Raw genomic sequence first — 27,763 nt, forward strand, 5'->3', positions numbered from 1 at the left:
TCATCTGCGAATTTGAACAGGGTGCTTTTTACCCCCTTGTCCAAGTCACTGATGAAGATGTTGAACAGTGCGGGCCCGAGGACCAAGCCCTGGGGGACCCCACTGCCCACGTCCCTCCAGGTCGAAAATGACCCATCCACCACCACTCTCTCTGGGTGCGGCCCTCCAGCGAGTTAGTGACCCATTATTCAGGTTAGAAACTAATGCCCCAGTTTAACTGACACTTCTTGATATTTAATCAAGAGAAAAGCTCACCAAGGTTTGTTGTTTATCAGATTGTTCTCTACAAAACACATGCCATTACACTTGCCTGCAATAAAGCTGACAAAATAGGGTTGTCTGTGTTGTCATATAAGTTATCACTGTCTAGTAGTAGATGGAACAACACAGAATTCTGAGATTTTCTTTCACAAGTAAAGTTTACATTTATGGAGTTGTTGGGTAAAACTCAACTGTCATGATGTTCACCCTTTTCATTTTAAGATCTTGGTGCTTTTTTTGTTTTTCTAATCTAGAAGAATCCCAACGAGCTTTACAGAATCTATAACAGTCACTAAAAGCTAAACTGCAATAAAAAATAAAAGTTTCCAGTCAAGAATTCATTGTAACCATGTTTAAATAACTAATAATTTATTTTAAAAGCTATTTGTAGTTCATACTGATTTTTTTTTAATAAAGTAGCTACCTTGTCAACTTGATGAAGCATCAAGACAAGTTGCTGAGATCTGCAGTTAAACACACTAAACTGCAAGATTTCCAATTGGGATTTTGGTTTGATTTTAAAATTTTACATGAATGCACATACACTGAACAAAAATGAAAAAAAATAAAACGAAAGAAGTGGGCAACTTTTGCTGTTCCCAGTATTCTGCAGGGCAGTTCTGATCTTCCTGCCTTAACACATACTAGACTGTGCGTCTTGTATTATAGAGGTGTCCACTTCCAGAGATTACATAGCTATATCCAATGCATACCAACAAACACATCTGCAGGAATTCTTAGAAGTACCACTTGTAGATTCTTTGTTTAACATCACCTAATCAGCATATGCAAATTTCCTATAGTCATTTAAGACAGCAATTTAAAAATAATTCACAACAGTAAAGTTCTAAGTCTTAAAACCAAATGCCAAAGTAGAGCCACCTCTGTTATGGACAGAAAAGAAACATACAATAACTTGGGAGAGGAAGGGGACAAGAACTGTATCCCACTGAACTTAGCAGGACACTTACAAGACAGTAGATAACCAAGCAAGTTAAAATGTGACTTGCATACTATTGTTAAAGCGAATAAAAAAATAGCAGTAATCCACTCAACTGAAAAGTTTTCTGTGTGAACTGTACAACTTCTATTTACTTCAATGACAGGGTTTTTTTGTAATAATTTTACTCCTTTTGGCACTGCTGAGCCACTACAGCACTGATACATGAAACAGAAATTCTAAGTTCCAAATGTGGAATAGCTTTCTTATAGGTGATGATATTCAAATCAAGAGATCTCCCAGGCTAAGTTTATGGAACTTCATGTTGGCAGCAAGAAAGGTCTCTCTAGCACCATGGTGTCCATAGCACTATGCTGGGTGTTAGCTGCTAGTTTGAAACAAAGGAAGGTGGCAGGTCTAATAATCCACTCCTCAATTTCTAGCAGAAATACCTAGTTCTTAAAACAAACAAAGCAAGTAAAATTATTCTGTGTGTACTTATCATCTGCCAGGTCCATCTGGAAGGAAAAACCTTAAGTATCCCTTAAAGGCATATCTGTTTTGAGATCTCACCTCTCACACAATATGAACTTTGCTTAGCCAAAGCAAAGCTCATCATAAACTGAACTTTCATGAAAGTTCATAATAAACTGTCACCATTGAGAAGCTCTGAGCATTGAACATATTACTGAAGGCCCCAGCATATCCCAAAAAACCTATTGGGATAAATCATTATGTGTTTTACCCACCAAACATAAAATGATCCCTTGCCTTAACAGAAATTGTTAGAACCAAATACTGATGTGAGAGAAAAACAGCAGAGGAAAGAGAAAATTTACCTTCTTTTAAACCTAAAATCCACATGGTATCCAAGGCATCAATTAGCGTAAGTCCAAGCCCAAACCACTCACTGTAGGATTTGGACAAAGGCTTCAGCTCATCATGTCCCCAAGCAAACTCTTTGTATCCTTTCCACGCATGGCGGAATGCTTCTATCACAGCCATCTGACGTTCATTTATGGGCACTGCGAAAGGAAAACAATACCGCGCTCAGGAAACCTGCAAGCCCAGAGTTATTCAGTTATGCAAGACCTCTCTCCATTGAGTTCTCCCTGAAACCAGGAATCCTCATCCCTGCAAATACAAGTCTCATTATCCCAAGCTGCAATTACCTGAAACAGTCCTTCACAGTGGGGTCCTGTCACCCTGCTGAGACGCAAACTGAGCTCTCGCATATGCAATGATCTCATCCCTCCAAATGCAACATTAAGATAGTTACTCAAAAATTGTATTAGAAGAACAGTATTGAGCTTGCAAAGCCACACACTCAGAGTGGGAAATACCAGAACTATGGTTGCCTGCAAAACCAAAAAGCCACCTTGTACATATGCTTAAGAACACAATATTTACATCACATATTTTTTCCACAGGACCTCTACCGCATTCATCCCTTGCTAAATTTTAAGTCTAAAGCATGAGAGAGCACCTAAACTTTACACAAAATAAACTTCTAATATGAGCAGAAACAACCTATTTTTCCCCTCGGCTGATTTTTTGAAATGGTTGACCTATTTCAGCTAGAAATTTCCACTAAAAATTCTTTCAAGACAGATACCTGGCGTGGAAAGTTACATTCCAAAAGAACAGAAGTCTGGCAGAGTTATAAGCAAATCAAAACTGGGTCTTATCTTGTGCAAGCATCAAGCAACAGGCTGTGCTAGCAGACCTCATGTATAGAAATGCACTCACACACCCGGGTAGCAAAACATTGCATTGCATGGCATTATGCAGAAAACCTGAGCTTTGGAATAAACATGAGCTCTCTCCCACTAGCTCAGAAAACAGATTCCCAGATTCTTTGCTGCAAAAGGAAAACAAATCAAATGACAGCTGCAGCAGCTGCCAATTTCCTAGTAATCATCAAACAGTCTGTGATTAATTAATGAAGAAAGTCACTTTCCCCTGATCTCCAAGGCTGCACTAAACCATAGCTTGGAAAGGAAACTGTGCGTTTCAAGCCATCATTCTGAACAGCTATTCCTCCTTTGGGGAGGGGTGGAATGAAACAGAGATAGTTGGCCATCAGGCCTCTTTTCAGCAACATCTCCATTTTTCTTAGGAAGGAAAAAAGAATCAAACCAAAAGGTGGGGCATGTGCCATGTTTAAACAAAGAGGAGAGAGGAGATTGTGCACCATGGCATGCACACAGTAAGGAAACTAGAAGAAAATGTGAACAAAATAGCTTCATGGAAGGGAAACACACATTGCAGACTCAAAGACAGGAATCTGCAGTTCTTTCCTTAAGGCTAATCAGAGTTTAAATTTTAATCCATTTAAATAAAACAATTTGGTGTTTATAGGCAACTGTAGTTTGGTTTTGGTAGTGAAATTATATTGTCTTTATATGCACCATCAAAGACAGGGTTAGGGTACAGATGTATATGAGAAATACACCATCAGAAAGAAACATGAACACTTTGGGAGTAGCAAATAGCACAGAGGCTGCAACCACAGCATTCGATCTCTTGGTATCTGATCTGGCAGTTAAAGCCAGGTGGGTTATGCTGCGACTGTAACTGGTGCTTCATCTGATTCACAATATTTGTACATGAGAATGTTCCTATTCTCAACATTACTTGAGAGTCAACAACGTAAATCTTGAAAAAGTTAAGCATCTCAGATCAAGCAAGATCAAGAATTCTGCAGGACTTGAAAGTTTCAGGTAAACCCAACACAACTCTCTGTTCACTCCTTGTTCTCTGCCCCTTTACCCTGCAGGAAGTGAAACTTTCTCACCTAAATATATGAGAACTCATTAAAAACAGAAAGAGATAGAGTAGGGAAGTCGATGGCACAACGTTCACATGAATGTGAATGAGAATATATAAATACCTAAACCTTATAGTCAGCAAAAAGATCATAGGAAAGCAGGGCTGGAAGGGACCTCATGAGGTCATCTTGTCCAGTCCCTGCTCAAGGCAGAATCATCCCTGACTTAAACCATCCCAGCCCAGGAATGGAGACTCTTCTTTAGGTAGCTTATTCCAGTACTTGGCTATGGCTACCCTCACAGTCAGAAAGTTCTTCCTAACATCCAACCTAATTTTCCTAAAATTTAGAGAGCTGCTGCTCTATCATGTGTTACCTGGCTCTTTCTGGTCTTCCCCTTCTAAAGATGAAGGTTTTTCTGGTTCCTTTATTTTATTGGAAGGAGGTTCAGTGCTTTGGTCAGGTTCTATCACTGCTCCTCTCCAGCTGCAAATACAAATATTTAACTAGATAAGAGATAAAAGTTAAAATGAATTAGCCTTATCACTACTATCAAAAGTTATTTCTTTCTTATTTCACAACAGCCTGATTAACGAGATGCTAAAATGAGATGTTGATTAAGGCTAAAAATAGTAAAAAGTCACTTACAAGCTAATTAATTTTACTTGTATTACCGTTTGTCCTGGAAGAAATCACTGTGTTCATCTTTTATTGGATTAATAAATGCCTGGCAAGGCTTGTGGGACTGGATGAATTTCATAAAAGAATGAAAGACATACAAACAAAATGTCTGAAAAATCAGGTCATTCAGAAATAATCGTACCTCTTATTTTCTGGTACTGAAATTACCATAGGAAGTCTCCATGCTATACTGGAATATCTGCATACACATGAGCACTGTTAAGAGCTCAAGAGTGAACACAAGGTAAGAGCAGTATACGCTGCTTGCTTTTATTTCTAAGATCCCCAGTAAATCACATGCTTCCCCCACCACAGCAACAGCAGAAGTCAGTCTGGAAAAGATTTACACATAGACAGGCTCCTGAAGGTAGCACATTTCAAAGGCAAGATACACCGAGAGCCAAGAACACTGACATGGCTGTTTTAGATACTTGTATATTATCAGCCCAAAGGACCAGAGTTTATGGAATCTCCAAAGCTTATATATATATATTTTTTTAAGGCACACTCATAACAGATCTACAGCATACTACAAACCTACAACACACCTGAGGTCTGGTCTATGTTAAATTCTCTATGGTTGTTACCACTTTTGCAGCTCCTCTAATGGTAATCACTAAGGGCAGATAAAGTTTGCAGCCAGCCTTAAGAGGCTTTATATAATCCAACTGCTAAAACATATATGCAAACAAAGCCACCATCAAAATTGCACCAGTGGTAGCAAATATGGAGAGAAAAAAAAAAAAAATCAGGAAGTTAAGCCTAGTTTTAAACATGCACTACATATCTCTATGATTGCTACTGATTTTTTTTTTTTATATCAAACACGAAGTCTTACCCATCAGTGATCCCAAATCAAGTAACTACCAAATCACTAATACCCTAAAAAAACAAAAAAAACTGTACTGCTCTTAAATATATCGGTAAAGCTAAAGTGACAAAACTCTGTCTAAACGCAGTCCCATCAATACTAAGGCAATTCATACCAGTATAGCCATTTTCACACAGGAAGAGAATAAGCGATAGCAGTATAACTGCATCCACACTAGGGCTTACTAGGTTTAGTGGTACCAACAAAAAAGAGTCAGACCTCTAACCAATAGCTAGCTTGGTAGACTTATGTGTAGGCCAGAACTAAGATATTGATAAATATTGATAACTGCACCATGATATCAATATTTTCCAAGGAATACTGGAAGAACCCTACAAAGAGACTGCAAACCCTTCTCTGCACTAACTGTGTCAGTCTGGTGTTTCCATGGAGCTTAGTTTGGCAGGGTGCTGTATTACAACTAACAAAAATAGTGAGACCACAAACTCACGCAAACCAAACAAATTATTCTGACAATCAGCATCATGCTACTACAGAAGGTCAAAGAATCATGCATAATTCAACAGCATGGTGGAGAGACAAAGAAAATACCTCATCATTTTATCCACTAATTTTACTAGCATAATATCCTGAAAAGAAAACCAAAAAAAAAAAAAAAATGAACACTGCTCCATCAAACTATAAACTTGTTGAAAATATGTCTACCTGATAACAGACTTCTCCGTTTTCTCTTCTTTATCGGCACGGTGAGGTTCTTCCTTAGCCCTGCCGGCATCATCTTGGGTTTGCAGCCTTGCTTCTCTCCGTGGTGGTCTGATCTGCAGATTAGGAGGACCCCGTCGGACATGAAGAGGTTTGGGATGTTTCTAGGATGAAAGTAAAGCAAAGGTAAATCCAGATGCATGTAACATACTATCACAGTGGCCAATACCCAGCCTACATTTCAAAAGCAAGCCAGAGCTGTATTTTGCAACTTGAAGGAAACCTAATTTTTAATGCAGAGATGGAGCCTGTGGCACTGCAAAAGTGCAGGAGGTAAACAACAATCACATTTCAAATTTTAGCTCCGATAAAACTATACACAGACTTAGGCAAAAACCATTTTCATGAGGATCCCTTACGGTTACTGCATCATTAGCAGATATGTATTTAACAGTGCATTGTCAACAAAGTGAAAATTAAATGAACTCTTTAACAAAGCATAAGTGTTGCTAGGCACATTATTAAGGGTTTACAAAAAGCAGTGGCAAGTCAATAACAGCAACCTTTAAATAGCAGTTGTACATTTACAGAAAGTAAGAACAAAACAAGACACCCACTACATGAGAAAAACAGAGAGCTGTGAATTCCCAGAGGTAATTATCATGTATATGAACAATCAAACTAACCAGCATTCCTTTTTTCCATTATTCCTTCACTGCATTTATTGGAAAACAATCAGCTTGTATGTTGCTTTAAAAGGACATCCAAAAAATAAAGAAAAAGAAAACCAACACACACACACACACACACACACACACACACTGCACAACCCAGCAGGCTTTCCATACTTTCATAAACCTGCAGAGAATCTGCTTGATTTATTGCTGTTTTTAGCTGGTTGTCAATCCTTCTTGGAAGCAATTCCAGTTCACCAGAAATAAATGACTGCACTCCTTGCAATCCCAGTGCTTCAAGCACAAACAAATTCATCAAGGTAATGAGGTGGAGCCTAGAATCCCAGGTCACAAAAACCTGAAGTACTGGTGCTACTAGGCACAGCAGTGGTTTAGAAAACCCATGCCATACATTTAAGATCACTGCTAAACAAAGCCCCTATTAGGTCAAATAAAGTTTCCAGCTACGTCTTTGCCCCTACATATCCCAAATGCTTTCACAAGCTTTTAGTGCTCTTGTTAAAGAGATGGCCAACTCTTTCAGAGAGAGCAAAAAACAAATTTCCAAAACTCACAGCAACTGTCTTCTTTAAGTCTAAGGATACAAGCTAGGAAATACTATTCTGAAACCAAAGGTTCTCTGCACAGGAACTAATTGTTATACCTGGCCATAGCTTCTTTTTTTTCTTACTGCTGTGCTCAAACTAGCACTATTTGCAGTTCTCACAAACTCAAGTAAATTTAAGAGAAATCATTCTCTTTGTAATACCTGAGGGGAAAGCTCTTCGTACTGTCCAAGGTTGGCATCTGCTTTCTGGGGTGCTGGCAAAACAGCCGGATTTGCTGGTTTCAACCCAGGAATTTCTGGTTCTGGCTTCATATCTTCTGAGGATTTGTTTGTTAGGCCTACACACATAAAGTAACTTTAGTACACAACTACTGGGCATAAGGAATTAGCAATTTAGATTATAGCTGGAAATCTAAAGGAATTAACTCTATACGGTAAGTACATTAGGAAAAAAAACCCAACAAAACCCCACAACACACTTGCATTCAAGTAAACACTGACTGATAGATCTTTCAGACCTAAACAGAAGCATTAAATTACTAAACCTTATATAAGGCTTTGGATTTTTTTTTAAATCTTTTCAATGCAAAAAGTAAAAGCCAGTGTTGAAGACAAATTTGGACCTATCCCAAAGAAATGCTTAAAAGTTCAACCCTGCTGCATAAACACAATGAAGAGAGGATCATCTTACCCTCCAGTCTTTAGGTCTGTGTTGCTGGTTTAAGAAAAAACAAAAACCACTTATGTCCTAAGGATTACCACAACCCTCCAAGAACAACTGGCCAAAACAAAATGACATTTCCAACCATAAACAATAAAGAACCAGAAGAAGTAAAACTGTTTTTGTTTGTTTGTTTAAAGATTTTATACTGTCAGGGTATAGGAGATGATAGAGGCTTGTTTCTAACTGAACACTTCCATTAAAGTGTATAGCACATTAACTTAAACAGTAAGCAGAGCTTGTCAAAATTCATCAGTTAACAGAAAGATCTATTTACAAAAACTGTGAATATGCAATTTATCAACTATTATAGCATGTATAAAGGTAAATCTTGAGCTTTATGGAACACATACTTTTCCACTGTTCCCCCATGTTTGTATATGAAATGACTCCACAGACTGCCAAGAAGGCAAACAGGAAGAGAATTACACTCCGTTGTAGTCGAGACAGCTGCTTCCATTTCTTTAAAAAAAGAAAATAAGTATGAGGAAGAAGAATTTTTAGCATGACATGGAGAAAACTAGACCCCTACAGTCACAAATAAACCCACCTAATTATTTTGTATTCCTTGCTCTGAAAGAACTCAAGTAAGTGTAGGTTTTACCCTGTTTCTTACTTTGCACATCCATCACTTATTTTCTCTGAAGATGTGGCGGATGCATGTAATATGTCAACATGGCAGAGAACGTTCAAAAATAATATTGGGGCCACTCACTGCCAAAGTCAATCAAGAGTAAGAAACTGCAACATGCAAAGTCTCCCGGAGAGAACATCAGCTACAGTATGCTGATTTTTAGAGCAACCTTTTGTTGGCTGATCTGTGCATCTGCCCAGATGTCAATTTGGGAAAGAGCCAAGAGACTCTTCCTTTCTGTTCAGCAGGGTGCAACAAGAGGGACATGCAAAGTGGAAGCAAGGAATAAGGAAAATGGAAGTGGGGGGGGGGGAAGGGAGAAAAAAAAATATTAAGTGCATGAAAGTCAGATGGGTCAAAATAAGAAGATGCAACTTAAGCTGGACAGAAGGGCACCAGCCACTAACAATCACCTTTTGTGAAGCTGTTATGTGAAACACAGGCTGCCACAAAAAAGCAGCAGAAACAGCCACAAAACTTCAGCCATGTGAAACGGAACCAAACCAACCACAGAACTAAATGGGCAAGAAGCACAATACAAAACTACCCTTGGGAAATACTACCTATTTTTACAATTAAGGGCAAGTATTTGCAGCAAGCAGAAATCTTATCAAACTGTAAGCCCGAATGCAATTAAAAACTGCCTTCTAACAGGGATCCTCAGCAAGCTGCAATCAGCCACAGCACATGGGGCTCTATACAGTTCAGAAATCCTTCACCAGCCTCATCTTGAAACCCACCCCTATTTAGTTACCTGCCAGGGCAGAAAATGACAAGGCAGCAGTTGGCCTCTGCACTGGGAAACCTTCCCCTCCCTACCACAAAGCACCACCTGGGCACATCCCTTGGTTTCCCACCTGCTCTTCTGCCCCACAATGCTCCCCACGGACTTCACCCTCCCAGCGGGGAGAAGAGCCCAGCTGCTCCAGCCAACCAACCGCCAGCTGCAAATACCCCGCTGAAAATTCACAACAGCGCAGTGCCTGGAGCCTCAGCCCCAACCTCTCCTGCCAAGGAAGACGCAGTCAGTGCCCTCTCCTTGCCAGGAAGAAGAAGAGACCCCTCCCAGACGAAAGCCGAAGGAGCCCTCGCACCCCTCAGGCCCACATGTTGCAGCTGCTCGGCCCTTCTGACAGCTGGAGTGTGGCACACGGCTCTGCCGAGTCCTTGGCACGTGGGGCCGGGTTACATTTATTGCGCGATTTCCCCGTGTGCTGCGTAATAAATGTAACGGGTCGCAGGGACCTCCCCCAGGCTCAGTCACTAGCATCCCCTGCCCTGCCCAGCCCATGCAGGACCAAGGGAGGTAGAAATGTGCTGGGTCCCCAAGGCAGCGCGCCCCCTCGGGCACAGCCCGCGGCCGCCAGGGGGCGCCGCTCTCACCCTCCAGCAGGAGCGCCGCCGCCAGGCCTTGCTGTTGTTGTAGCCGCCCACGCCCGCCGCCTCGCCGGGGCTCAGCGTCACCGAGATGAAGTCCCGTCTCTGCGGAGCAGGCACCGCCGAGTACATGGTGGCGGGTTCAGGGGCCCGCGCCCGCCGCCATTATCCTCCAGCGCCCAGCCCGAAAGCCGGGACAAACCTGCCGTTTCCGGGTACCGCTCTGGCCTCCCCGCTTCCGGAACTCTATAGCGCCCCTAGCAACAGCCTCCTGCCGGCGTGTCCTAGCAACGGGGGGGAGGGGGCGCCCAGGGAGGCCTTAAAGGGCAACGACTCGCTCGGACGGATAAACACTGCGTTAAGAGCGGTGGGAATAGCCAGGGGGTTGGTTTTATCCGATTAAAAACAAGAAAAATCTCCAATTTTCAGATTAAAAAAGGTACCCCAAATCCACATTTCCCCATGATTTAAATGAAACACGGCTCTATATAGGTCTTTATAGTGTAATGGTGCATCAATATAGGGACCTATATATAGAGACCGTGTTTCATTTAAATTATGGGAAAATGTGGATTGGAGGTTACTTTTTCAAATCTAAAAACTGGGGATTTTTTTTTTTCCAGAAAAAAGCAGGATCCCTGCTAATAGCCTCCTGCGCCGTGTTATTCAGCAGTAAGTGATGAAAATGCACACTGGCGCTGCTGCGCAGTAACTCTAGTTACTGCATATTGAGTTAGTACTTCATTAAACAAGTAATAAAGTACATGCACAGTAATTAGGGTCCATTAATAAATGCATAGCTGTGTCCACCGGACAACATAGGAGCCACTCGTGCTGATGCAGCTCTGCAGGCGCGAGGCGGCCGGATGCCACAAGCAGCGCGAGGATGCTCTGCCTTACGTGCTGCCCTGGTTTCGGACACTGCCGAGCCCTGGGTGTCCCCCACCCGTCTCCATCGCCGGCAGGAAAGCCCCAGCCACCCCCTGCTTCCTTCACCTGCCCATGCTGGGGCGGATGCTGGGGCAAGGGGACAGTGATGCCCTTGCTCCCCACTGCGATTCCTGCTCTGCCTGCAGTTTAGAGCTGTGCTTCCCAAACTTTTCCTCAGCATGACCGAATGTATGACCCCATTACCCCAACATGGCCCCTTGCTCCCAACCCACAGCCCCGCACCCCTGGGCCCCATCTGCTGACGTTACAAACCCATTTGGGGTCACGACCCACAGTTTGGGAACCGCTGGTTTAGACCCCCTTGCCTGGCAGTGGCAGCCGCCCATCTAATCAGGCAGCACCGAGGGAGTCCACTGACTTCACAGTTCATGAGATCTACCTGATCTCTTCTCAACTCCACCCGTGTTAAGACCCTCTTAAATGGTCTTTAACAGTTCCACTACTCATAAATCATAAAACTCAGACTGAAAGGAACCTCAGGGGGTCACATCTAGTGCAACCCCCTGCTCAAAGCAGGACCATCTCCAGCTAGATCCCAGCCCAGGCTTTGTCTACCCCAGTCTTAAAAACCTCCAGGGTGGAAACCCCATAGCCTTCCTTGCAGCCTGTTCCTGTGCTGTACTGCCCTCCCCTCCCAAGAGAAAGTCTTTCCTAGTATCTCCAGCAATCCTTCCTCCTTCCATGCTGTTGTTCATTGCTTCTAATAATATATTTCACAGCCCTGCAGTCTGTTTTTTAATGCTAGCTAAAAACTTTAACTCCGATGTGGTAGCATTAGCTCAGGTGAACATTAATTCAGGTGGAAATCACTTGCAGCAAAGCACTGGAGGCACTCTCCAGGTGCTCAAGGCTTGATTTGGTGTTACGTATCTGGAATGAACTACAATGACTCCAGGACTAATGAAACAACATCTTTGGATTATTTTTGTTTGTTGTGTTTTTATATGTAATGTACTACATAGCAAATTAATGCATATTCCAATAAAGTGTCTGGTTTGGTTTTGCTGTTTTCCTTCAGTCTTAAATTGAGTTCTAGAGATTTAGGCCCCTGCTTTTAGCAAAGCTTCCAGTTTCTTAATTGGAGGAAAAATGTTTTGTGTTACATGCAGTGATGCACCACACCATTTGCAACCCCCTTTTCGAAGTCTTAGGTCAATCCATGCTCACAAGCGAGCCCCATCCCACAAAGCTGATCTCACACTAGGATTTGGAGCGAGCAGAAAAATCACAAGACAGCTCAGAGAAAGGGAGCAGGGTATATTCATCCTCACTCCATCCAGAAAGAGAGCAAAGAAAACTAGTCTCACCAGAAGACTAACATTAACTTTACTTCCGCTGTGTTTAGTAATGACACAGCAGGGGGTGTATGAAGCTGCTCCTGCTGCTTTCCCAGAACAGAGGAAGGGGCATCCTGTGCCTGCAAGCTTGTCTAACATCTCTTCCAGCTGGCCCAATAAAAGAGCAATATCACCAAACAAACCTTGCTTCTCATCATTAATTCAAGCAGCTGAACAACACTGCTTGTTTTGCAAGTGCTGGTGGGTATAAGAGGAAATAAGCTCTGTGGGTGGGGGAACATGCTCTGCTCTTTGAACAATCTGAAACAGTGGATCAATCACTAAAGCATTAAATGCAAGCAATTCCATGGAAAAGCCACCCAACTCACCCTTGTATAGAAACACTAGGGCTTTTCTACAGTTTTGTTCCATAGAGCCACCATTTTCTTTAAAAGTGATTGCTAATCCGTGATATAGTAAAAGTATGATTTCACTTGACACCTTGTGGTACACCGCTGTATAAACAACAGCTGTGAAACACTGACTCAGAGCCATACCACTGACGTGTATTTTAATAAAGAGGCACACCATTCATTTTAGATCCAAATTTAACCTCATCCCACATTAAGTCTGTTAGCCCATGGAAAATTAGAGCTAACAAGTCTGAAAATGGAGGCAATGAAAAAAAGTGTTGTGTTGGAAAATACTTCCCACAATGTCAAACGTCTTCCTGTATTATGTTCTCTCGTGTCCCATTTTTGAGTTCTCATATATTTGGATCTTAGGAGAGCTTACAGTATTACCCACATTTGTAACAGTTCTTCAGCGGCACTATGTCAGATTTCCATAATTGCAGTGGATACATTCATAACTGTGCAGCAACAAAGCACCAGCTTATTAATGCACATGAAAAAAACAGAGATGAATTAGAAGTTGCACAGTATCTTTATTAGAGAAATGTATTCAAGAAAACTTTGGGAGACCTACAAGAGGGATCTCCTTTTGCTTTATAAAAAGGAGTCATTCAGAATAGAAGCTGGAATCATTTTACCAAACACATGATAAATGATATGTATTTAGTATTTTTAAAGTTGCTTTAAAATCCCTTTTAACATTTCAGTTTGAAATACAAGAAAGAACAGTCAGCTCCTATTGGAAAATGCATGATAAAAAACATGTAAAGCAGCTATACATTCATGAGATGAAAGAGTGTTAGGCTAAATGGCAATTCGGGCTCCAAAGAGAATGTACCCTTTTGGCAAATGCACACAAGGATGCAGGACAAGTTCTCTTTCATTAAGGCAGAATATAGCTTAAAATAAACTTGTGCAAGAATTAACAAGGAATTAATCATAAAGATACCGTGTGTCTACCCCCAGATTTCATTCGCTAACTCAACTGACTGAAATGGAATCATCACAGGAAAATTATGCAACAGACCAATTGTCAAAGTATTTGCCTTTGACAATTCAGTCTATAATTTACCCTGACAATCTTTTATAATTAACAGTTTCACATCCAAGCAGATTAATCAGAAGTGTGATTAGCTTCTCTCCATGTGCAAATAGCTATTTGTCTATACCTATGCAGATATAGCTCATACGCAAGCAAATTTTGCAGTTGAAATGTAGATGATTTCTTTCAAAACTATGAGCCTGTGGTAAAAACAGTTATCACAAGAGGCCTTTCCTATATTTCACCAAATTCACCTCAATCTTACTTTATAAAAAAGTTTATTCTCAATAATTTAGGTACGATGACTATCGGTCAGAACAGGTGAAATATCAAAATCCAGACAAAACATATGGCCAAATACCTTCTTTAGATTTAAAAAGACAGCTGTTTGGAAGAAAGAAAAAAAACCCAACTCTGTTGACTACCTGCAGAACAATACCAAGGGAGGAAAGGATTTGGTTAAGAGACCATCATTTTCTTTCTATAACCAGATAAAATGAATGTGACCACCTCAATCAGGTTTTTATATCAGACAGGTATTCACATCACAAAATACACACACACACACTCTCAAAAAGGCCAAAGATTGCACAGTACATGAAGAATGAATTCTTCTCTCAACTAGATGTGTGCTTTCTATGCCGGGACTGAGGTCTATCTGTTACATACAATTCTGATAATATCTCTGGTTAACGCTCTGGCAGGTTCAGCACAACAAACTCGAAAAATAACTTTAAAAAATGAAGACAATTATGAAAGTAAGAGGAATGCAATGGTTCGAGAGGTGCAGGAATGCTGGATACCAACCCTGCCCACTGGTTACAAAGGCACATCCTGGCTTTTTATGGCTTATACCATTCATGGTAAGATTAAATGCCTTTTTACTTTAGAGCACTCAATCCTACCCCCCTGGATTAACTCCATGTATTCCTTTAAGACACTGATAAAAAGTCTGAAAGTGAAAAGCATGTTACAAAAACTTAGACAGCAAAATAAAAAATAGCATCTCCCAGGACAGAAGGAAGATAATGTTAACCTGAAGTATTTCTGATGATTCTTTTTAAAAACTAGACCAACACAATTTAAAATCCAACCAATCCACAGCTGGACGTAAAGGTGCAAGTCTTTTAATCTTGATTCTACAACCTGAATGCTGAGTCACATTTATTCTTAGATAAAGCCCCACTGAAGTCAGAAATCTATAAAATGGCGTTACATGGGTGAGCACCATTCATCACCTGAATGAACTCTCTAATCAGAGCAAATACAGGACTAGCTGCCAAGACAGAGCTTAGGACAAAAGGGGCATAGACTCTGGAAGAAATAATTGTAGTTGTGTATTCAGCATTTTATGGGCCTGGGCCTCAAATTAATCTTTTTCACATTCCTGCATTAACATCAATGAAAATAAAAAACATCTAGTAAGGATTACAGTTTAATTAATCTAATTATGTGACATGCAAAACTGTTTTGGTCCCAATTGGCTCTTATCACTTATCTGTATAACTTAGAAACTAAAAGGATAACAGTTTTGATTGCAGAAATAAAGCCTATTTAGTAACTGGATTAACAAATACAAATATCATTCATACCTGAACCTCCAAATAACAGTGAGGGAGGATGTAACTTCTGAAGTTATCAAATAGCATTGGAGTATTTTTCTACCTGTAAACATACTCACTACTGGCTTTTGGCATCAACCTGATAATGCAAACTAATTATTGATAGCATTTTAATAGTAAAGCCAACGTTTAATTAGTGCCTGTTCCCATCATGGAGCTGATGGTCATATATACTGGTTCCAGGTTTTCCCCTTCTTCAAGAGTTTTCTGGCATTTCTGTTTTGCTTTCATCAAGTATAAAGGGTGAAGAGATGTCTTTATTCTTCATGTATGTTTCCAGCCCCTGCAAATGTGTGAAAAAATACACAGTTAGCTTGTAGATGCATCAAACCCAGTTACATTTGCCAAAATTAAAAGCTGGTGTTGCTGGGGAAGGTAGCTGACACCTCAGCAGGTTAAGATCTTCTGTTTACAGGTTAAGACAAGTACAGCCATGAATAGCACAAGCTTCAGTGATGCACTGAAATACTGACCCTGTATTTAGAAAGAGATGCAATGGGTTTTTAGCTACAAGGCTCTCAATAGAGCAAGTGCAAGTGGCAGAAGCAAACCCCTGTGCAACAGATGTCTAAGCATGCATTATCGCTGGGGAAAGAAAACAGTGTTGTTAACTCATGTCAGTTCACACATGGAAACTACTGGAGAAAGGGAAGATAATTATGTGAAAGCCTACTACCATGAATTAAAACTCCAAACTGCCTTGTCAGTGCTAAGATTATGCCTCCAGCAACTGCCATGTGTTAGCTACCGAGAGTTAACAGCACATCTGATGAAGATAAGGCCTCAGAGTATAAGAAAACCTTCCAAATACATCTGTGTTCCCACTGCTGAGGTCTAAGTCACCCTCTGCAGTTCTCATGGGGCCGTTTCTCCCCACCCTACCTGGGCCAGGTGAGGCTGTACACTACATGGTCTGCCCTTATTCACTAAGAAGTGTCATTCTTTGCTTTCCTTCACACCATGCTCCTGGCACCTAACATGAAAAGGAAGCCTCCAACTGTGTGGCTCTGTGCAACAAGAAAAACTCTCTTCCCCCTGCACAAAGGAAGGTCTCTGTCATGACAACTTTGTTCCCCAGGCAAAATTCCAGAGATTTCTTCTGAAATCTGGTCCCCAAAAGGGTACAGCAGGTACCTAGCTTTGAGTGTTTAGTGCTTGCTTGCTCTAGAAGAGATCCCTTACTGCTCTAAATGTGTGTGGACTTGCACCACTTATGCATTTGGCCCCAGGGATTTATCTATCATGATGATCTATTCCACTACAATAGACCTGTTTTTCAGGAGGCCTCAAAGCATTTTTGAATCTTAATGAGATTGAACAGCCCCACTAAGAAGTGGGCAACTATTACAAATGTCATTTCATAGCAAAACTAAGACAGAGAGGTTATGTGTCTTGACAAAACTATACTGACAGGACTTAGAGGTTCTGAACTCCAGGTACTTAAAAATATCTGCTTAGACAATTAGTCTTACCTCTCCAAAATAAGACACCAATGGAGAAATTTCACATACAGCAGGAGGGTCTTCAGTTCCTGATAAACTAAAGAACAGAACAGAATTAAATCCATTCTTTACATGCTTGTAAAATGACAGCTGTCCCATAGAAACTCAGAAAACAGGACATATCACCAAGAAGAGAAGAGAGTTTATGATCGCCTACCCCAGAGACTGTTTGAACCTGGATTGTGGTTAAAAAAAAAAAAAAAAAAGTTAACATTTCCTAATTACTTCACATCAAAAACTTCATGAAGATTTCTAGGAAGTGCTTTTTAACAGAGATCAACGGTTTTAGTTTTACTGAGCTATGAGGCAGAAGCCCTACTGAGGGTAAAGGATCTCTGGGAATTGAAAATGACAAAGGAAGCATCTGGGACAGGGTTTCCTATAGATTGACAAATGTCTGTGCCCAAGAGAACAAGAGGTTTTCTATTCATCTACGAGTACAGGATCTATATTCAGACAAGCTGTAACTTATACCTTCTCAAGCTGGCCAAGTCCTTCCTGCCAAGAAGAGGACTGACTCAGAGACAGAGAATATTTTTGCTACTGCTTTCTCTTGTCAGTGCTTCCATCATAGGGAACAGCATTAAGCCCTGCCAGAGCTCTGTAGGAACACAGAGGTGAGATAACAACTCGGCACCAGGCTGTACTTCCAATATTTGGAGATGCACCGCTCCCAACACCACTTTGGCACAACTCAAGTTACAACCCCTTCAAGCTTCTGGAGTCTTATTTATTGGTGGACATTGCTTCTGCTGAAGTGGCTGCCAGGTGGTAAACCTGTATCCATGAACATGCAGATGTGCTACCTACATGCAGAATACACTGTGCCCCCAGGGAAAGCCTGCGGCAATTTACACGATCTATGATCATTAATGCACCAGGAGCGGTTGTAGATATTGATCTCAAGTAGTGTCAATGAAAGGCCGGTTGCAGAAGAGGAACCATGCCAGTCACCACCTGAAATACTGGCTGAGGAAGTCACAAATTCTCTGTACCAGCGGACAGGCCGAAAGCCAGCTAAGAGTCGGCAGTGACTGGAACGAAGCAAATACCTGACTAGACGTGTTTACCTGATTTTCTCTGGAATCCTGCAGCCATTTTCATCCAGGAACCTGGCTCCAGCCTTCAGAGCCCAGCGGTAATGCTGGGACAGGAGGGCTCTCCGAGCTGTGGTAGGAGTATCTTTGTCACCTGTATCTGCATTTTTTAATGGGGAGAACTCTTCTTCCCTCAAAACTTCAAATGCAACAAAGTTCCTGTCAGCAAGCAGTAAAGAAAGGCAAAAAAAATGCCTTAGCATAGGTTCCTCTTGACAGTAAAGGCACATCTCATAGGGGATGCCATATATCCTAGACAACACTAATGTAGCAGAGCCCACAGCAGAATTAAACCAGGCTAAGCTTACTTCCCTATGTGGAAAGCAAAGGAGTATAAAGATCAGGTCCATGGGGACATGGGCTGAGAAACCCAGCCTGGCAGGGAACTGGAGGAGTCTGAAGAGGAAGCTTGCTAAGAAGAAGGCATGTAACAATTCTCCAGAGGTCCCAGGCAGAAAGCCAAGAAGAAAGAGACCTTCAGGGCAAAGGAGCCTGGTGAGTGAAAACTCCAGCTAAGACAGCAAAAAGTAAAGATGGGGGCATAAGCAGAGGTAGCTGAGGCACCAACAGAGCCTAAAAGCTAGAAAGGGAAGGCCCTGCTCCACTGTCTGTGATCAACCCGTATGAAAGTCTGTTACAAATAAAAAAGTGCAGCTCTGAGCTTCAGTTTTCTATCCCACAAAACGGATGTTAAATCAGGGGTCCTGTGGGACAGGGGCCAAGTTCAGTTTCATGAATACGGCTTATGGAAACCCTCCCTCCGCCAGATTTAGTCACATTTTATAAATAGCTGTTTTTCAGTCATGGGAAGGCAAGCAGAGGCAGCAACTGCGTGTTTTTACATTTCAAATGTAAAATGCATCCAGCAGTGTCAGTTGCCATCATTGTTAAAAAGAAAAAAGAGTCACCGCTGTAATTACCATTTCAAAACCTAAAGCTTATATCTGCTTTTGACACCAAATGATTTTGCTTTCTTGGTCTCCTGCTAAGTTACTGTAGGGTTCCTCATTAGGGCTGGGCAGTGCAGCAACAATGCAGATGTAAGATATATGTTTAGAAAGCTTTTGGGGGGTTTTTTTTTGGGTTTTTTTTTGGTCCGAGGGCAGAATTAGTTTTTAAGCTGCTCAATCCTGAATTCAATCCATTTAAAAATGGAAGATGTAAAACCCCCGAAGAGAATGTTATCACACTCCAGCTGATGCTGCTTTATGCTTATGTTTCAACCTGGTGAATCTTTGCTGTCAAATTCTAGACCCAGGAAAGCAAGGTTTAAATTCTAAAATATAGAAATCGTGCTAAATCATTAAGCTATTAAATGCAGCATCCCTTAAATAAAGACACCACAGGTTGTGTTAGTGGCATAGTAAGATAGATCTCTGACATGCCTTAAAAAGTCAGGCAATGCAAAATTTACAGTTCATACAGCAACAGTAATTTGGCCACATGGTGTTTAAGTAATGTATTTTATGTCTGTATATAGTACGCTAACTGAAGCTTGATTTGCTATGCATGTAGAATGTAACAGAGTTACAGTTGCTACAAGAGCCACAATTTTGAATAGGTCAACTTCAGTGGGTTTGAATTCTCCATCATGGGATTAATATTAAATTGAGGCTCCACCCTGAATTTCCTTGACACAAGGTAAGCGGAGGCTCACTCAGCCAAACCACAAACACCCAAATGCACAGTCGCTAACTTGCAGGTATTCAAAGTAAATTTTACAGGTGCGGGACCCCTGCCCCTTGAAATACAAGGCAGCATTGTCACCAAGCATCAGTTTGAGGCAGGCCTAGCATCCTTTTCACAAGTTACCCATAATGTCAGCATTCAAAAATCTGCCCTCCCCATAAATACATGTTACAATCTAAGGTCATGGAAAGGAATAATGAGAAGGAAAAGATTCACATCTACCACTAACTTAGAGAACTGGAACACATCAAACACAAACTTCTCCAGCTTTATCCCGTTTGGTTTTAGCGGCTTTACCAGATTTCCCTCCTCGTCAACGTATGGCACCTTCTTTATGGCTACATGCTGCTTCAACTGGGGCTCAAATTTCCTGCCAGGGTGAAACAAAAACAAAAATAAGTTAATGTATTTTATGCATAAAGAAGCAAGGAGATTCTCAGCTCTCAACAGTAGGCAGAGTATTGCTACCATTAACTCACTTTGGGCTTAGAAAGCACTGTTCTTGCCTTGTAACACCCAAACACGCACTGTTCCAAAACAGCAAGCCCTACAGGATTCCCACTGGACAGAATCAAAGGGCACACCATGGCAGCAGACACCAGGAGAGACTTAGAGTAACAGTACCATGCTGTTTAAATGGGAGTGGGACTGAACTGTACAAAGGCATGAACTAACTTCTCTGGTTCTAAACCTCCACTCCACAACTCTCCAGTAGGAGACCCACTCACTCAGGCAAGAAAATACAAAATCATTAGAATGAACTCACATTGGCTGACTACTCAGAGAGCAGGAAATAGTTAAGATCATCTACATTAGACACCTCCTTTGGTGTAACTAAATTCATTTTTGGCACAGCAGGGTATAACTCATCACTGATCAGTCCTCATAAAAAGGATCCTAAACACCTCAGTAAGAGAAGACAGCTGTTTTCAGCAACTTGAGCAATTTTCCCCCAGTAACAGAAACCAACAACCCACAGTGGCTGGGACAGTCCCTGCTTAGTACATTTTTAGTTTGTGAAGCCACCTAGCAAAACTTACTGTGCCACTGTCTTGAGGAACTCAAGCGTGAAGAAGTGATTACAGATGTTGCCAGCACTGTACACTAGTTGCCCATCAGGGCTCTGCTTCTGTGCAGTCTCCAGGCTGATTTCACTGTATTCTACCACCTGAGAGACTCCATCAACAAGGCAGACTACCCCAACAGGCTCTGTAGGATAGGCTTTCTCCACCACCTGCAGTGACAGGACAGAGGATGAGGGTAGCAGTGAGGAAGCAAGGATTCAGTTCAAGTGGGATTCAAACCTTTTCATGCTGCCAGATGTTAAGATAGCTCTTATGCAAACTGACACTTGTGGAGGCTGTGTTTTGTGTTGGTGTGACACAGGAGAATCAGCCCAGGAGACACATTGCCATGTGTATAGGGTAGCACTGGAGACTCATTTTGCCCTATGAGCTTGGCATTCAACTAGGTATCTATCCAAACCACTGGGAAGACAATGAAACATTAAGTTATCATACTGGATCCAAGAGCACACTGGGGCACATTTTTCCTATTAAGGAAGTTGGCCCAATGCTAAATGCAAAAAAATTATAATTACTGCTTTAAGATTTCCTCTCTTGCTAAGGCTGTTAATAATTAAATGTTATGCAAGCTTCTCTCCATAGATGTTCAAAGACCTGTTGCTTTTGATCTACAAAGACAAGACAGCCTTGTTCAATCTCCTAAGTCCCCACTTCAGAGGTATCTGGACTAGAATAAAAGTGAATAATGACTCAGTCCAGACAGCCCTCTTGCCTCTAGGCTTCTCAAGTATGCTTAAAGGGCACAGTGTCCTACAGATACACCTACAGTACCACAAATTGGACACAGTTTGCCGCTAGTGCAGTCACCACCCAGGGAACACTAGTGGGGACTGCACATGTGGAGCTCAGTGTGTTTGGTCTTCATGTCACACTTTCTCTGAGAATGGTTAGAGGACAAGATGGTACAAACACCTGAGCACACCAGAGCCCTGGCTACCCAACAGCTTCCAAGCAGGGGAGAACACAAATACACACACTGGAGAAGTGGCTCAACATTAGTATTAACTCACCTTAGCGCCGCAGTCTGCTCCTTTGGACACACAGAAGCCAATGAAGACCGGATCGGCCATTTTAACAAGGATATTGTCCACACAGTAAACATGGATATATTGGATCCCACGTTGTTCCATGTCATCTAAGATCCCATTGTCCACCATTGCACGATATAAACCTCCATTGCCATCTATAATCCAAAGAAATAACAGAGCCCATTTTGTTAATGTCCGAGCATCCAAACCACACAGTGATGTCAAGAGCAGAATTTTTAAACCATGAACAAACAAGGAAAGATGGGGTGACATTTTTTAGTGGCTAAAACACAGGACTGGAATTTAGCATGGCTAAATATTATCCCAAGTTTACCACATATTGACTGTAGCCCTGGGAATGAGTTGCTTAGTTTCTGTGCCTCTATCTCCCCACCTATAAAATGGGAATAGTGATAACTCCTGCTGTGGAATAGGTGAATATGAGGGATTACTCAATTATATGCCAAATACACTCTGAGATCCTTGGAGGAAAAAGTACCAGAAGGAAAATATTAGAATTTGGGAAATAATTATCATGCTCCTCATCTTCTAATACTCTAGTTTCAGACATATTTAAAAATAGAGCTTTAAAAGAAGTTCTTACTCTCCATGGTGTTTCAGCACACTGTCTCCTTGATGCATCACACTGGGTTTTGTAGGAGGCACCTCAAGCACTTGTAAAGCAGATCACATTCCTGGTGCTTGGAAAGGGATCAACAGCACAGACTATGAGGTAGCCATGGCACAGGCAAGGAGATCTACCAGTTTCTCACCTCTGCTAACACCCCTCAATCCTGATATGTAGCATCCCCTTGTTACTGCAGTCCTGACCCTCCACCAATGCTCTTTTATCTCAGCCTGCAATAGCCTATACTTTTCCAGTCCGGCCAATATCCCCAATCTGTAAGAAAGCATTTGTGACATGGGCAAACTTCTAAAAAAGGATGGAGCTGAGATCATCACACCATGAATGTGTCTGAACACCATAGTACCAAGCTAATCAGCAACTTTCACCAAAACTTTAACATCTGATTCTACAGAGAACTCTTCTGTGCCAAGGTAGGGGTGGACAGCTCTGAATTTCAACATGTTTTTCCTTACTGTGACAATCATAAGTAGACAGCAGGGTACCTGGTGCCATGGCAATTTTCCCCTTCTCTTCCAAGATAGCTTTCCCATCAAATGTTACAGCTGGCAGCATCCTCTGCTCAAACAAAATCACATTAGACTTGTCCAGGTTAAAGTAGTCATGTTCTATGAAGAATTTCTCTGTTGGCCCCAATGTAAACTCACTTGTCATGATGTACCTGCAAGTGAACAGAAACTGAACTAATCAGAATGAAACACAGTTAAAAATAACGACACATAGGAGATACCCTGATCAAGTCTATCGTTTGGGTTTTTCTAACAGGGAAAAGAGCTGCCTGAAACATCCTCAGGCCATTTCTATTTGACTGTAGCAGTGGTTTGCAAACTGTGTTCCGTGGACCTCTGGGGTTCTGCAACGAGGTTGACAGTAATGGCAGATCAGGCCAGGAGGCAGTGTACCACCACTCCTGACCCAGGTCACCTGGCACCACACCAGTCTCTGGATAGGGGTAGGGGTTCTGTGCCAGGAGTGATATAAAAAGGTTCTCTGACTTCAGAAGTTCAAAAACCACTGTTCTATAGTAGGCCTGTGTGAGTCAGCAGCAATCCGATCCGGCTTCAGATCCGGCCGCTTTGGATGGCAGGGATCTGATTTGGAGCTCCGGACCCAGTTTTTGCTTCAGGGTATAATGGGGAATCAATGAAATAACTATAACTTTGTTGGTTTTTGTCCAATTTGGATGAAACTTGCAGGAATGGTAGCCTCTGCTGGGAGCATAAACCCTGCCAATATTCAAGAAGCTGGGTGCAGGGGTTTGGGGAGAACTGCACCTCAAGCTGTGGACAAGCAAAACTCATGACATGGGTGACCCTGCATGTGTCAAGGCGCAGTGGGGTGACAGCTGCAGGGCTGGTAGCCCCTGCTGAGGCCACAATGCCTGCCAGGTGTCGAGGAGATCAGTGCAGGGGGGTTCTGGGACCCTGCACCCCTAGCTGCTGACAGGCAAAACTCGTGCCATGGGTGCTTGTGGGACTGTGTCTGTCTTGGGGCAGTTGATTGCCTGAATTTATTATTTCCTCTCCTTAGCCTGGTTTTGTAGGTGCTAATCGATGGCAATTAAGTGGCTACATTAGTTAGGTCCTGTGTATTGAGCTGGTCAATGAGTGAATCATGATTGATTGGTAACTGGTAACACAGTAGCTTAGCAGTCAGGCCTGTAGTAGTGTCTCCCATGCCTCAAGCCAGGGGTGTGGGGCCCCCAAAACCCCCCTGCACCGATCTCCTCCACAGCTGGAAGGCATCGTGGCCTCAGCAGGGGCCACCATCCCTGCAGCTGTCAACCCGCTGTGCCTTAACACACACAGTGTCACCCATGGCATGAGTTTTGCTTGTCCACAGCTTGAGGGGCAGTTCCCCACCAAACCCCTGCACCTATCTTCTTGAAACTTGGTAGGCTTTGTGACCTCAGTAAGTGCTACCGCTCCTGCAGTTTTGTCCCCCCTGTGTTGCAACACAGATGTGACAGGAGTTTTGCTTCCAAGAATTTGGGGTGCAGACACCTGCACTGATCGTCTTGAAACTTGGTGGACTTCATGCTCTCTGCAGAGTCTACCACCCCTGCACATTTCATCCAAATCAGACAAAAAACAACAAAATTATAGATATGTTATGGTTTCCCCATTATACCCCATGGCCAAATCTCTGAGGCGGCTCTGAAGCGCTTCGGAAGCTCTGAACCGCTTCGGGAAGCCAAATGAGGCCCGCACTTGGACCCCGAAGCATCCAAAGCTTCTCCAGATCTGAGCTCTGTCCCAAGCCTCGCGCAGCCCTATTCTATAGGATATCCACAAGGGCTAGCTCAGCCCTAACTTCAGACATTTTTAACTAGGGTGAAATGACTTCTCCAAAAGTGAGTGGCATCCATGTGTCAGAGGGTCACTTAGTAGTTGAAGTAAGAAAAAAAAAAACCTCCTCACACATGCCTGATAATCAAGTTAATGCCAAGACATGGAGGAGGAAGGGTCTACAGTAGGTTTTCATTGGCTTTGGGTCTCAAGGGCCAATAATGAATCTTCAACAGCCTGAATCCAAATCCTCTTCTCCTGGAGAAACAGAACATTTTCTAACCTTGTTTTCCCTCTACTTTATTTTTCCCAATACTGTTATTCCTCTCTCTCCTTCCATTTCCAAATCATTTTCTCTTTCTTCCTCCACATTTTTCTTCTTTAATGGGGTGGGGAATTGGGGGGGGGGGGGTTAAGAGCTCATTTTCATAAAATCCTCACCTAAGTAGCTCTGCAATTCCTATTTCTACAGGCCTGCAGGGTCCTGTTCTTGCACACTAGAATGGCCAGCCCAGCACTGGACAGTATGGGTGCTGGCATAAACTGGCATCAGGCTTTCATCTATTGTGTTTTCCAGTGCTCCCTTTCAGAGTGAACAAAGCTCTAGGCAAATACCAAATGCAATCAGTATAAATCAGGTCAAATATGTGGCATAAGACACACTTGCCCCAATGAGATTTCCCAGAGAACAACCTGGAGCCGTGTCAGGTTAGTCAATTATTTATAAACAGCACCTGGACAAAGTCTCAAGGTGTTAAATTCCAAACCTCAGGGATACTCTGGGGCCTTCACACTCCCCAACTCCCTCCTATGACTGAGCAGGACAAAGTGGTGACATTAATAAAACCTTCTTGATGGTAACAGCCTACTGCCGGAAGTGCACACTTAAGAGCCTTCCCCCTTCTCATCAACCTGCTCACTGAAGGAACTCTTTTTCTGCACTTTGAACATTTTGACTGTTTTGAAACCTGGAGGCAAAACAAGCCGTCAGCAGGCAGGAGATTAGAAGCCCAGTTGCTCTTAAAGCAGGCAGCATTTCAAGGCTTCTATCTTTGATATAACCCATTTAATGCTGTTTTTTTTTATGCATGCTTCCTGCTGACACCTGGATAGGCATGGCAGGAGGTAAAAACAGAGGAGATATGTTGAAGAATCACTGTGCAGGATTCTCCTTATGGAACAAGAGGTTAAGTAGGAAAGAAAGCACTTACCTTTGTGGGAAGAAAAACCCCCACTGTTTATCGTGGCAGAAACAGTACGTGCTGGCTCTTGGAAGCTGCACAATAAGATTTCTCAAGCTCCAAAAAAACCCTCAGAGAAAGGCACAATACATTTTCATCTTTTCTACTCTTAGAAGCCCTGGTGGGTACTTATGATAGGTCTGAAATAGATGCCCAGATATCAGAGGTAGGTGTTGTATAAAAAACTAGATGGAGAGATCACAGTTGAACCATAGTTCAATTGTTTGGACGCTGTTCTGGGATCCAGGAGACCAGGGCTCCTTTCCTAGCTCTGCCACTGCTCTCTGAATTTGGGAAACTCACTTCCCTTTTCTGTGCTTCCCCTCTTTGTCTGTCTTTATTATGAACATTTAAAAACAATGAACACCCCTTTCTGTCCATTAGCACAGCACCTCACAACACCACTGGAAGCTGAGTGAAAGCATGTGGATGGCAGCATAACACAAAGGCATCTGTACCATATACACAACATGTCATGCCACCTACCAGGGGATGGTACACTTGGTGCCATATTTCTTGCTGGCAAGCTGCTCCACTTTGCGGATTCTTTCTGCCTGAATCTGGTACAAGGTCTTGCCACTAGGCAACCCCACGTCGTACATCCCCTTGGGATAGGTCACCCCCAGACGCGTTCCTTGCCCTCCAGCCAGGAGCAGCACTGCCACTTTATTCTGAGAGATCTGATGAAAACCTGGTTGGGACAGAAGCCACACAAGAGAAAAAGAAGAGAAGGAACGTGAAGATCAATAAACACTAAAATCACAGGCCCTTCTCATGTGCCTGTTCAACAAAGGGGGTCACACATAATATTCTCTCCAATTTCAGGTGAGGATGTTGAGGCAGCGAGAGACAACGTGTGTTCTCCGATGCTGTATGCAACTGTGCTTCTGGGTTGGCTGCCAGCATTGGGTACAGAAATAATGACCTCTGGATCCTACAAGAACATTACAGAGCCAAGAGACCCAGCTCTTTAGCTAAGAGTATAGCAGACACTATCGATGACTGTGACTTAGCAACCACGATGGATGGGAACAGATTACTAGTAAGTAGTGAGATTTATATGCACAGCAAAACTATTGCATAGGGGAACACAAACCAGAAGCCCTGAACCTGCATACTCCAATCAATAGACAAAAGCCCTCCCTCAAAAATCCCAGTCTTTAAAAATTTAGAGAAGGGTTTGATAGAAGTTCTTTCATTTGCACTCTTTTGAATGCACCCTGCCTTCCCACTGACCAGAGCTGCACTAGTTAATAGCAAGAGGCAAACATTTATGGCAGGTATTTCCCATAAGATACTGCTGGTGCAGCAACCTCAAACATACAACTTCCGATAGCATCCCAATGAAAGGTGTTCGGTAGTGCCAACTGTTGACAATCAGCATGGTGGGTATTATGGTATTGTGGGTTTTGGTGAGTACTATGATATTGTGTTAGTCATCTCAGATCTGCAAGGCTGCAAAAAGTCAAATCTTAATTTTGACTCAGAAACACATATGGAACAAGGAACACCGAACAAAATGGAGCACTTCTCACAGGGTCAATCCTCTGACAACTGTAATCCTTCCCCCTCAGTCCCATCCAACCATCCCTCCAAATAGGTGATAAGAAGGAAAAGCCTTCTGCCATCTCAATACCCTCCTCCGTGGTTTGAGGCTGGCCAGAGATTCAGCTTCCAACAATCAAAGCAGTGGGACAGACTCCTTCCCAATATCATAATATC

At 42.4% G+C, this 27,763-nt stretch overlaps 2 protein-coding genes across 2 annotated transcripts in view; both read right to left on the bottom strand.

The window, feature by feature from the left end:
• Positions 1-10,364, bottom strand: part of MAN1B1 (mannosidase alpha class 1B member 1) — a 25,091-nt gene extending 14,727 nt beyond the window's left edge. The window contains exons 1-6 of the mRNA XM_019540474.1: positions 10,167-10,364; positions 8,503-8,611; positions 7,630-7,766; positions 6,190-6,350; positions 4,348-4,457; positions 2,041-2,226 (exon numbers count right to left, since the gene is read on the bottom strand). Coding sequence (XP_019396019.1) covers positions 2,041-2,226; positions 4,348-4,457; positions 6,190-6,350; positions 7,630-7,766; positions 8,503-8,611; positions 10,167-10,292 — 829 coding nt within the window. The 5' untranslated portion in view covers positions 10,293-10,364. The remainder of the gene's footprint in view (positions 1-2,040; positions 2,227-4,347; positions 4,458-6,189; positions 6,351-7,629; positions 7,767-8,502; positions 8,612-10,166) is intronic.
• Positions 10,365-13,394: 3,030 nt separating this feature from the next.
• On the bottom strand, positions 13,395-26,757 carry UAP1L1 (UDP-N-acetylglucosamine pyrophosphorylase 1 like 1). The gene is made up of 8 exons (XM_019540477.1): positions 26,528-26,757; positions 22,998-23,173; positions 21,849-22,021; positions 20,794-20,987; positions 19,983-20,123; positions 18,038-18,223; positions 16,938-17,004; positions 13,395-15,748 (listed from the first exon to the last, which is right to left on the bottom strand). The coding sequence occupies exons 1-8, from the start codon at positions 26,641-26,643 to the stop codon at positions 15,662-15,664; spliced, it is 1,140 nt and encodes a 379-aa protein (XP_019396022.1). The 5' UTR covers positions 26,644-26,757; the 3' UTR covers positions 13,395-15,661.
• Positions 26,758-27,763: the final 1,006 nt, after the last annotated feature.

This window comes from Crocodylus porosus, unplaced genomic scaffold (genome assembly GCF_001723895.1).
Source record: "Crocodylus porosus isolate Cpor-Errol unplaced genomic scaffold, CroPor_comp1, whole genome shotgun sequence".
Taxonomy (NCBI): Eukaryota; Metazoa; Chordata; order Crocodylia; family Crocodylidae; genus Crocodylus; species Crocodylus porosus.

Coding starts and splice junctions, on each gene's coding strand:
- UAP1L1 (XM_019540477.1), bottom strand. CDS start 26,643: ATGTACGACGTGGGGTTGCCTAGTGGCAAGACCTTGTACCAGATTCAG. Junction 22,022..22,997: donor GAAAATTGCCATGGCACCAG/GTACCCTGCTGT, acceptor TTTGGATTATAG/ATGGCAATGGAGGTTTATAT. Junction 17,005..18,037: donor AGGATTCCAGAGAAAATCAG/GTAAACACGTCT, acceptor TCTGTTCTTTAG/TTTATCAGGAACTGAAGACC.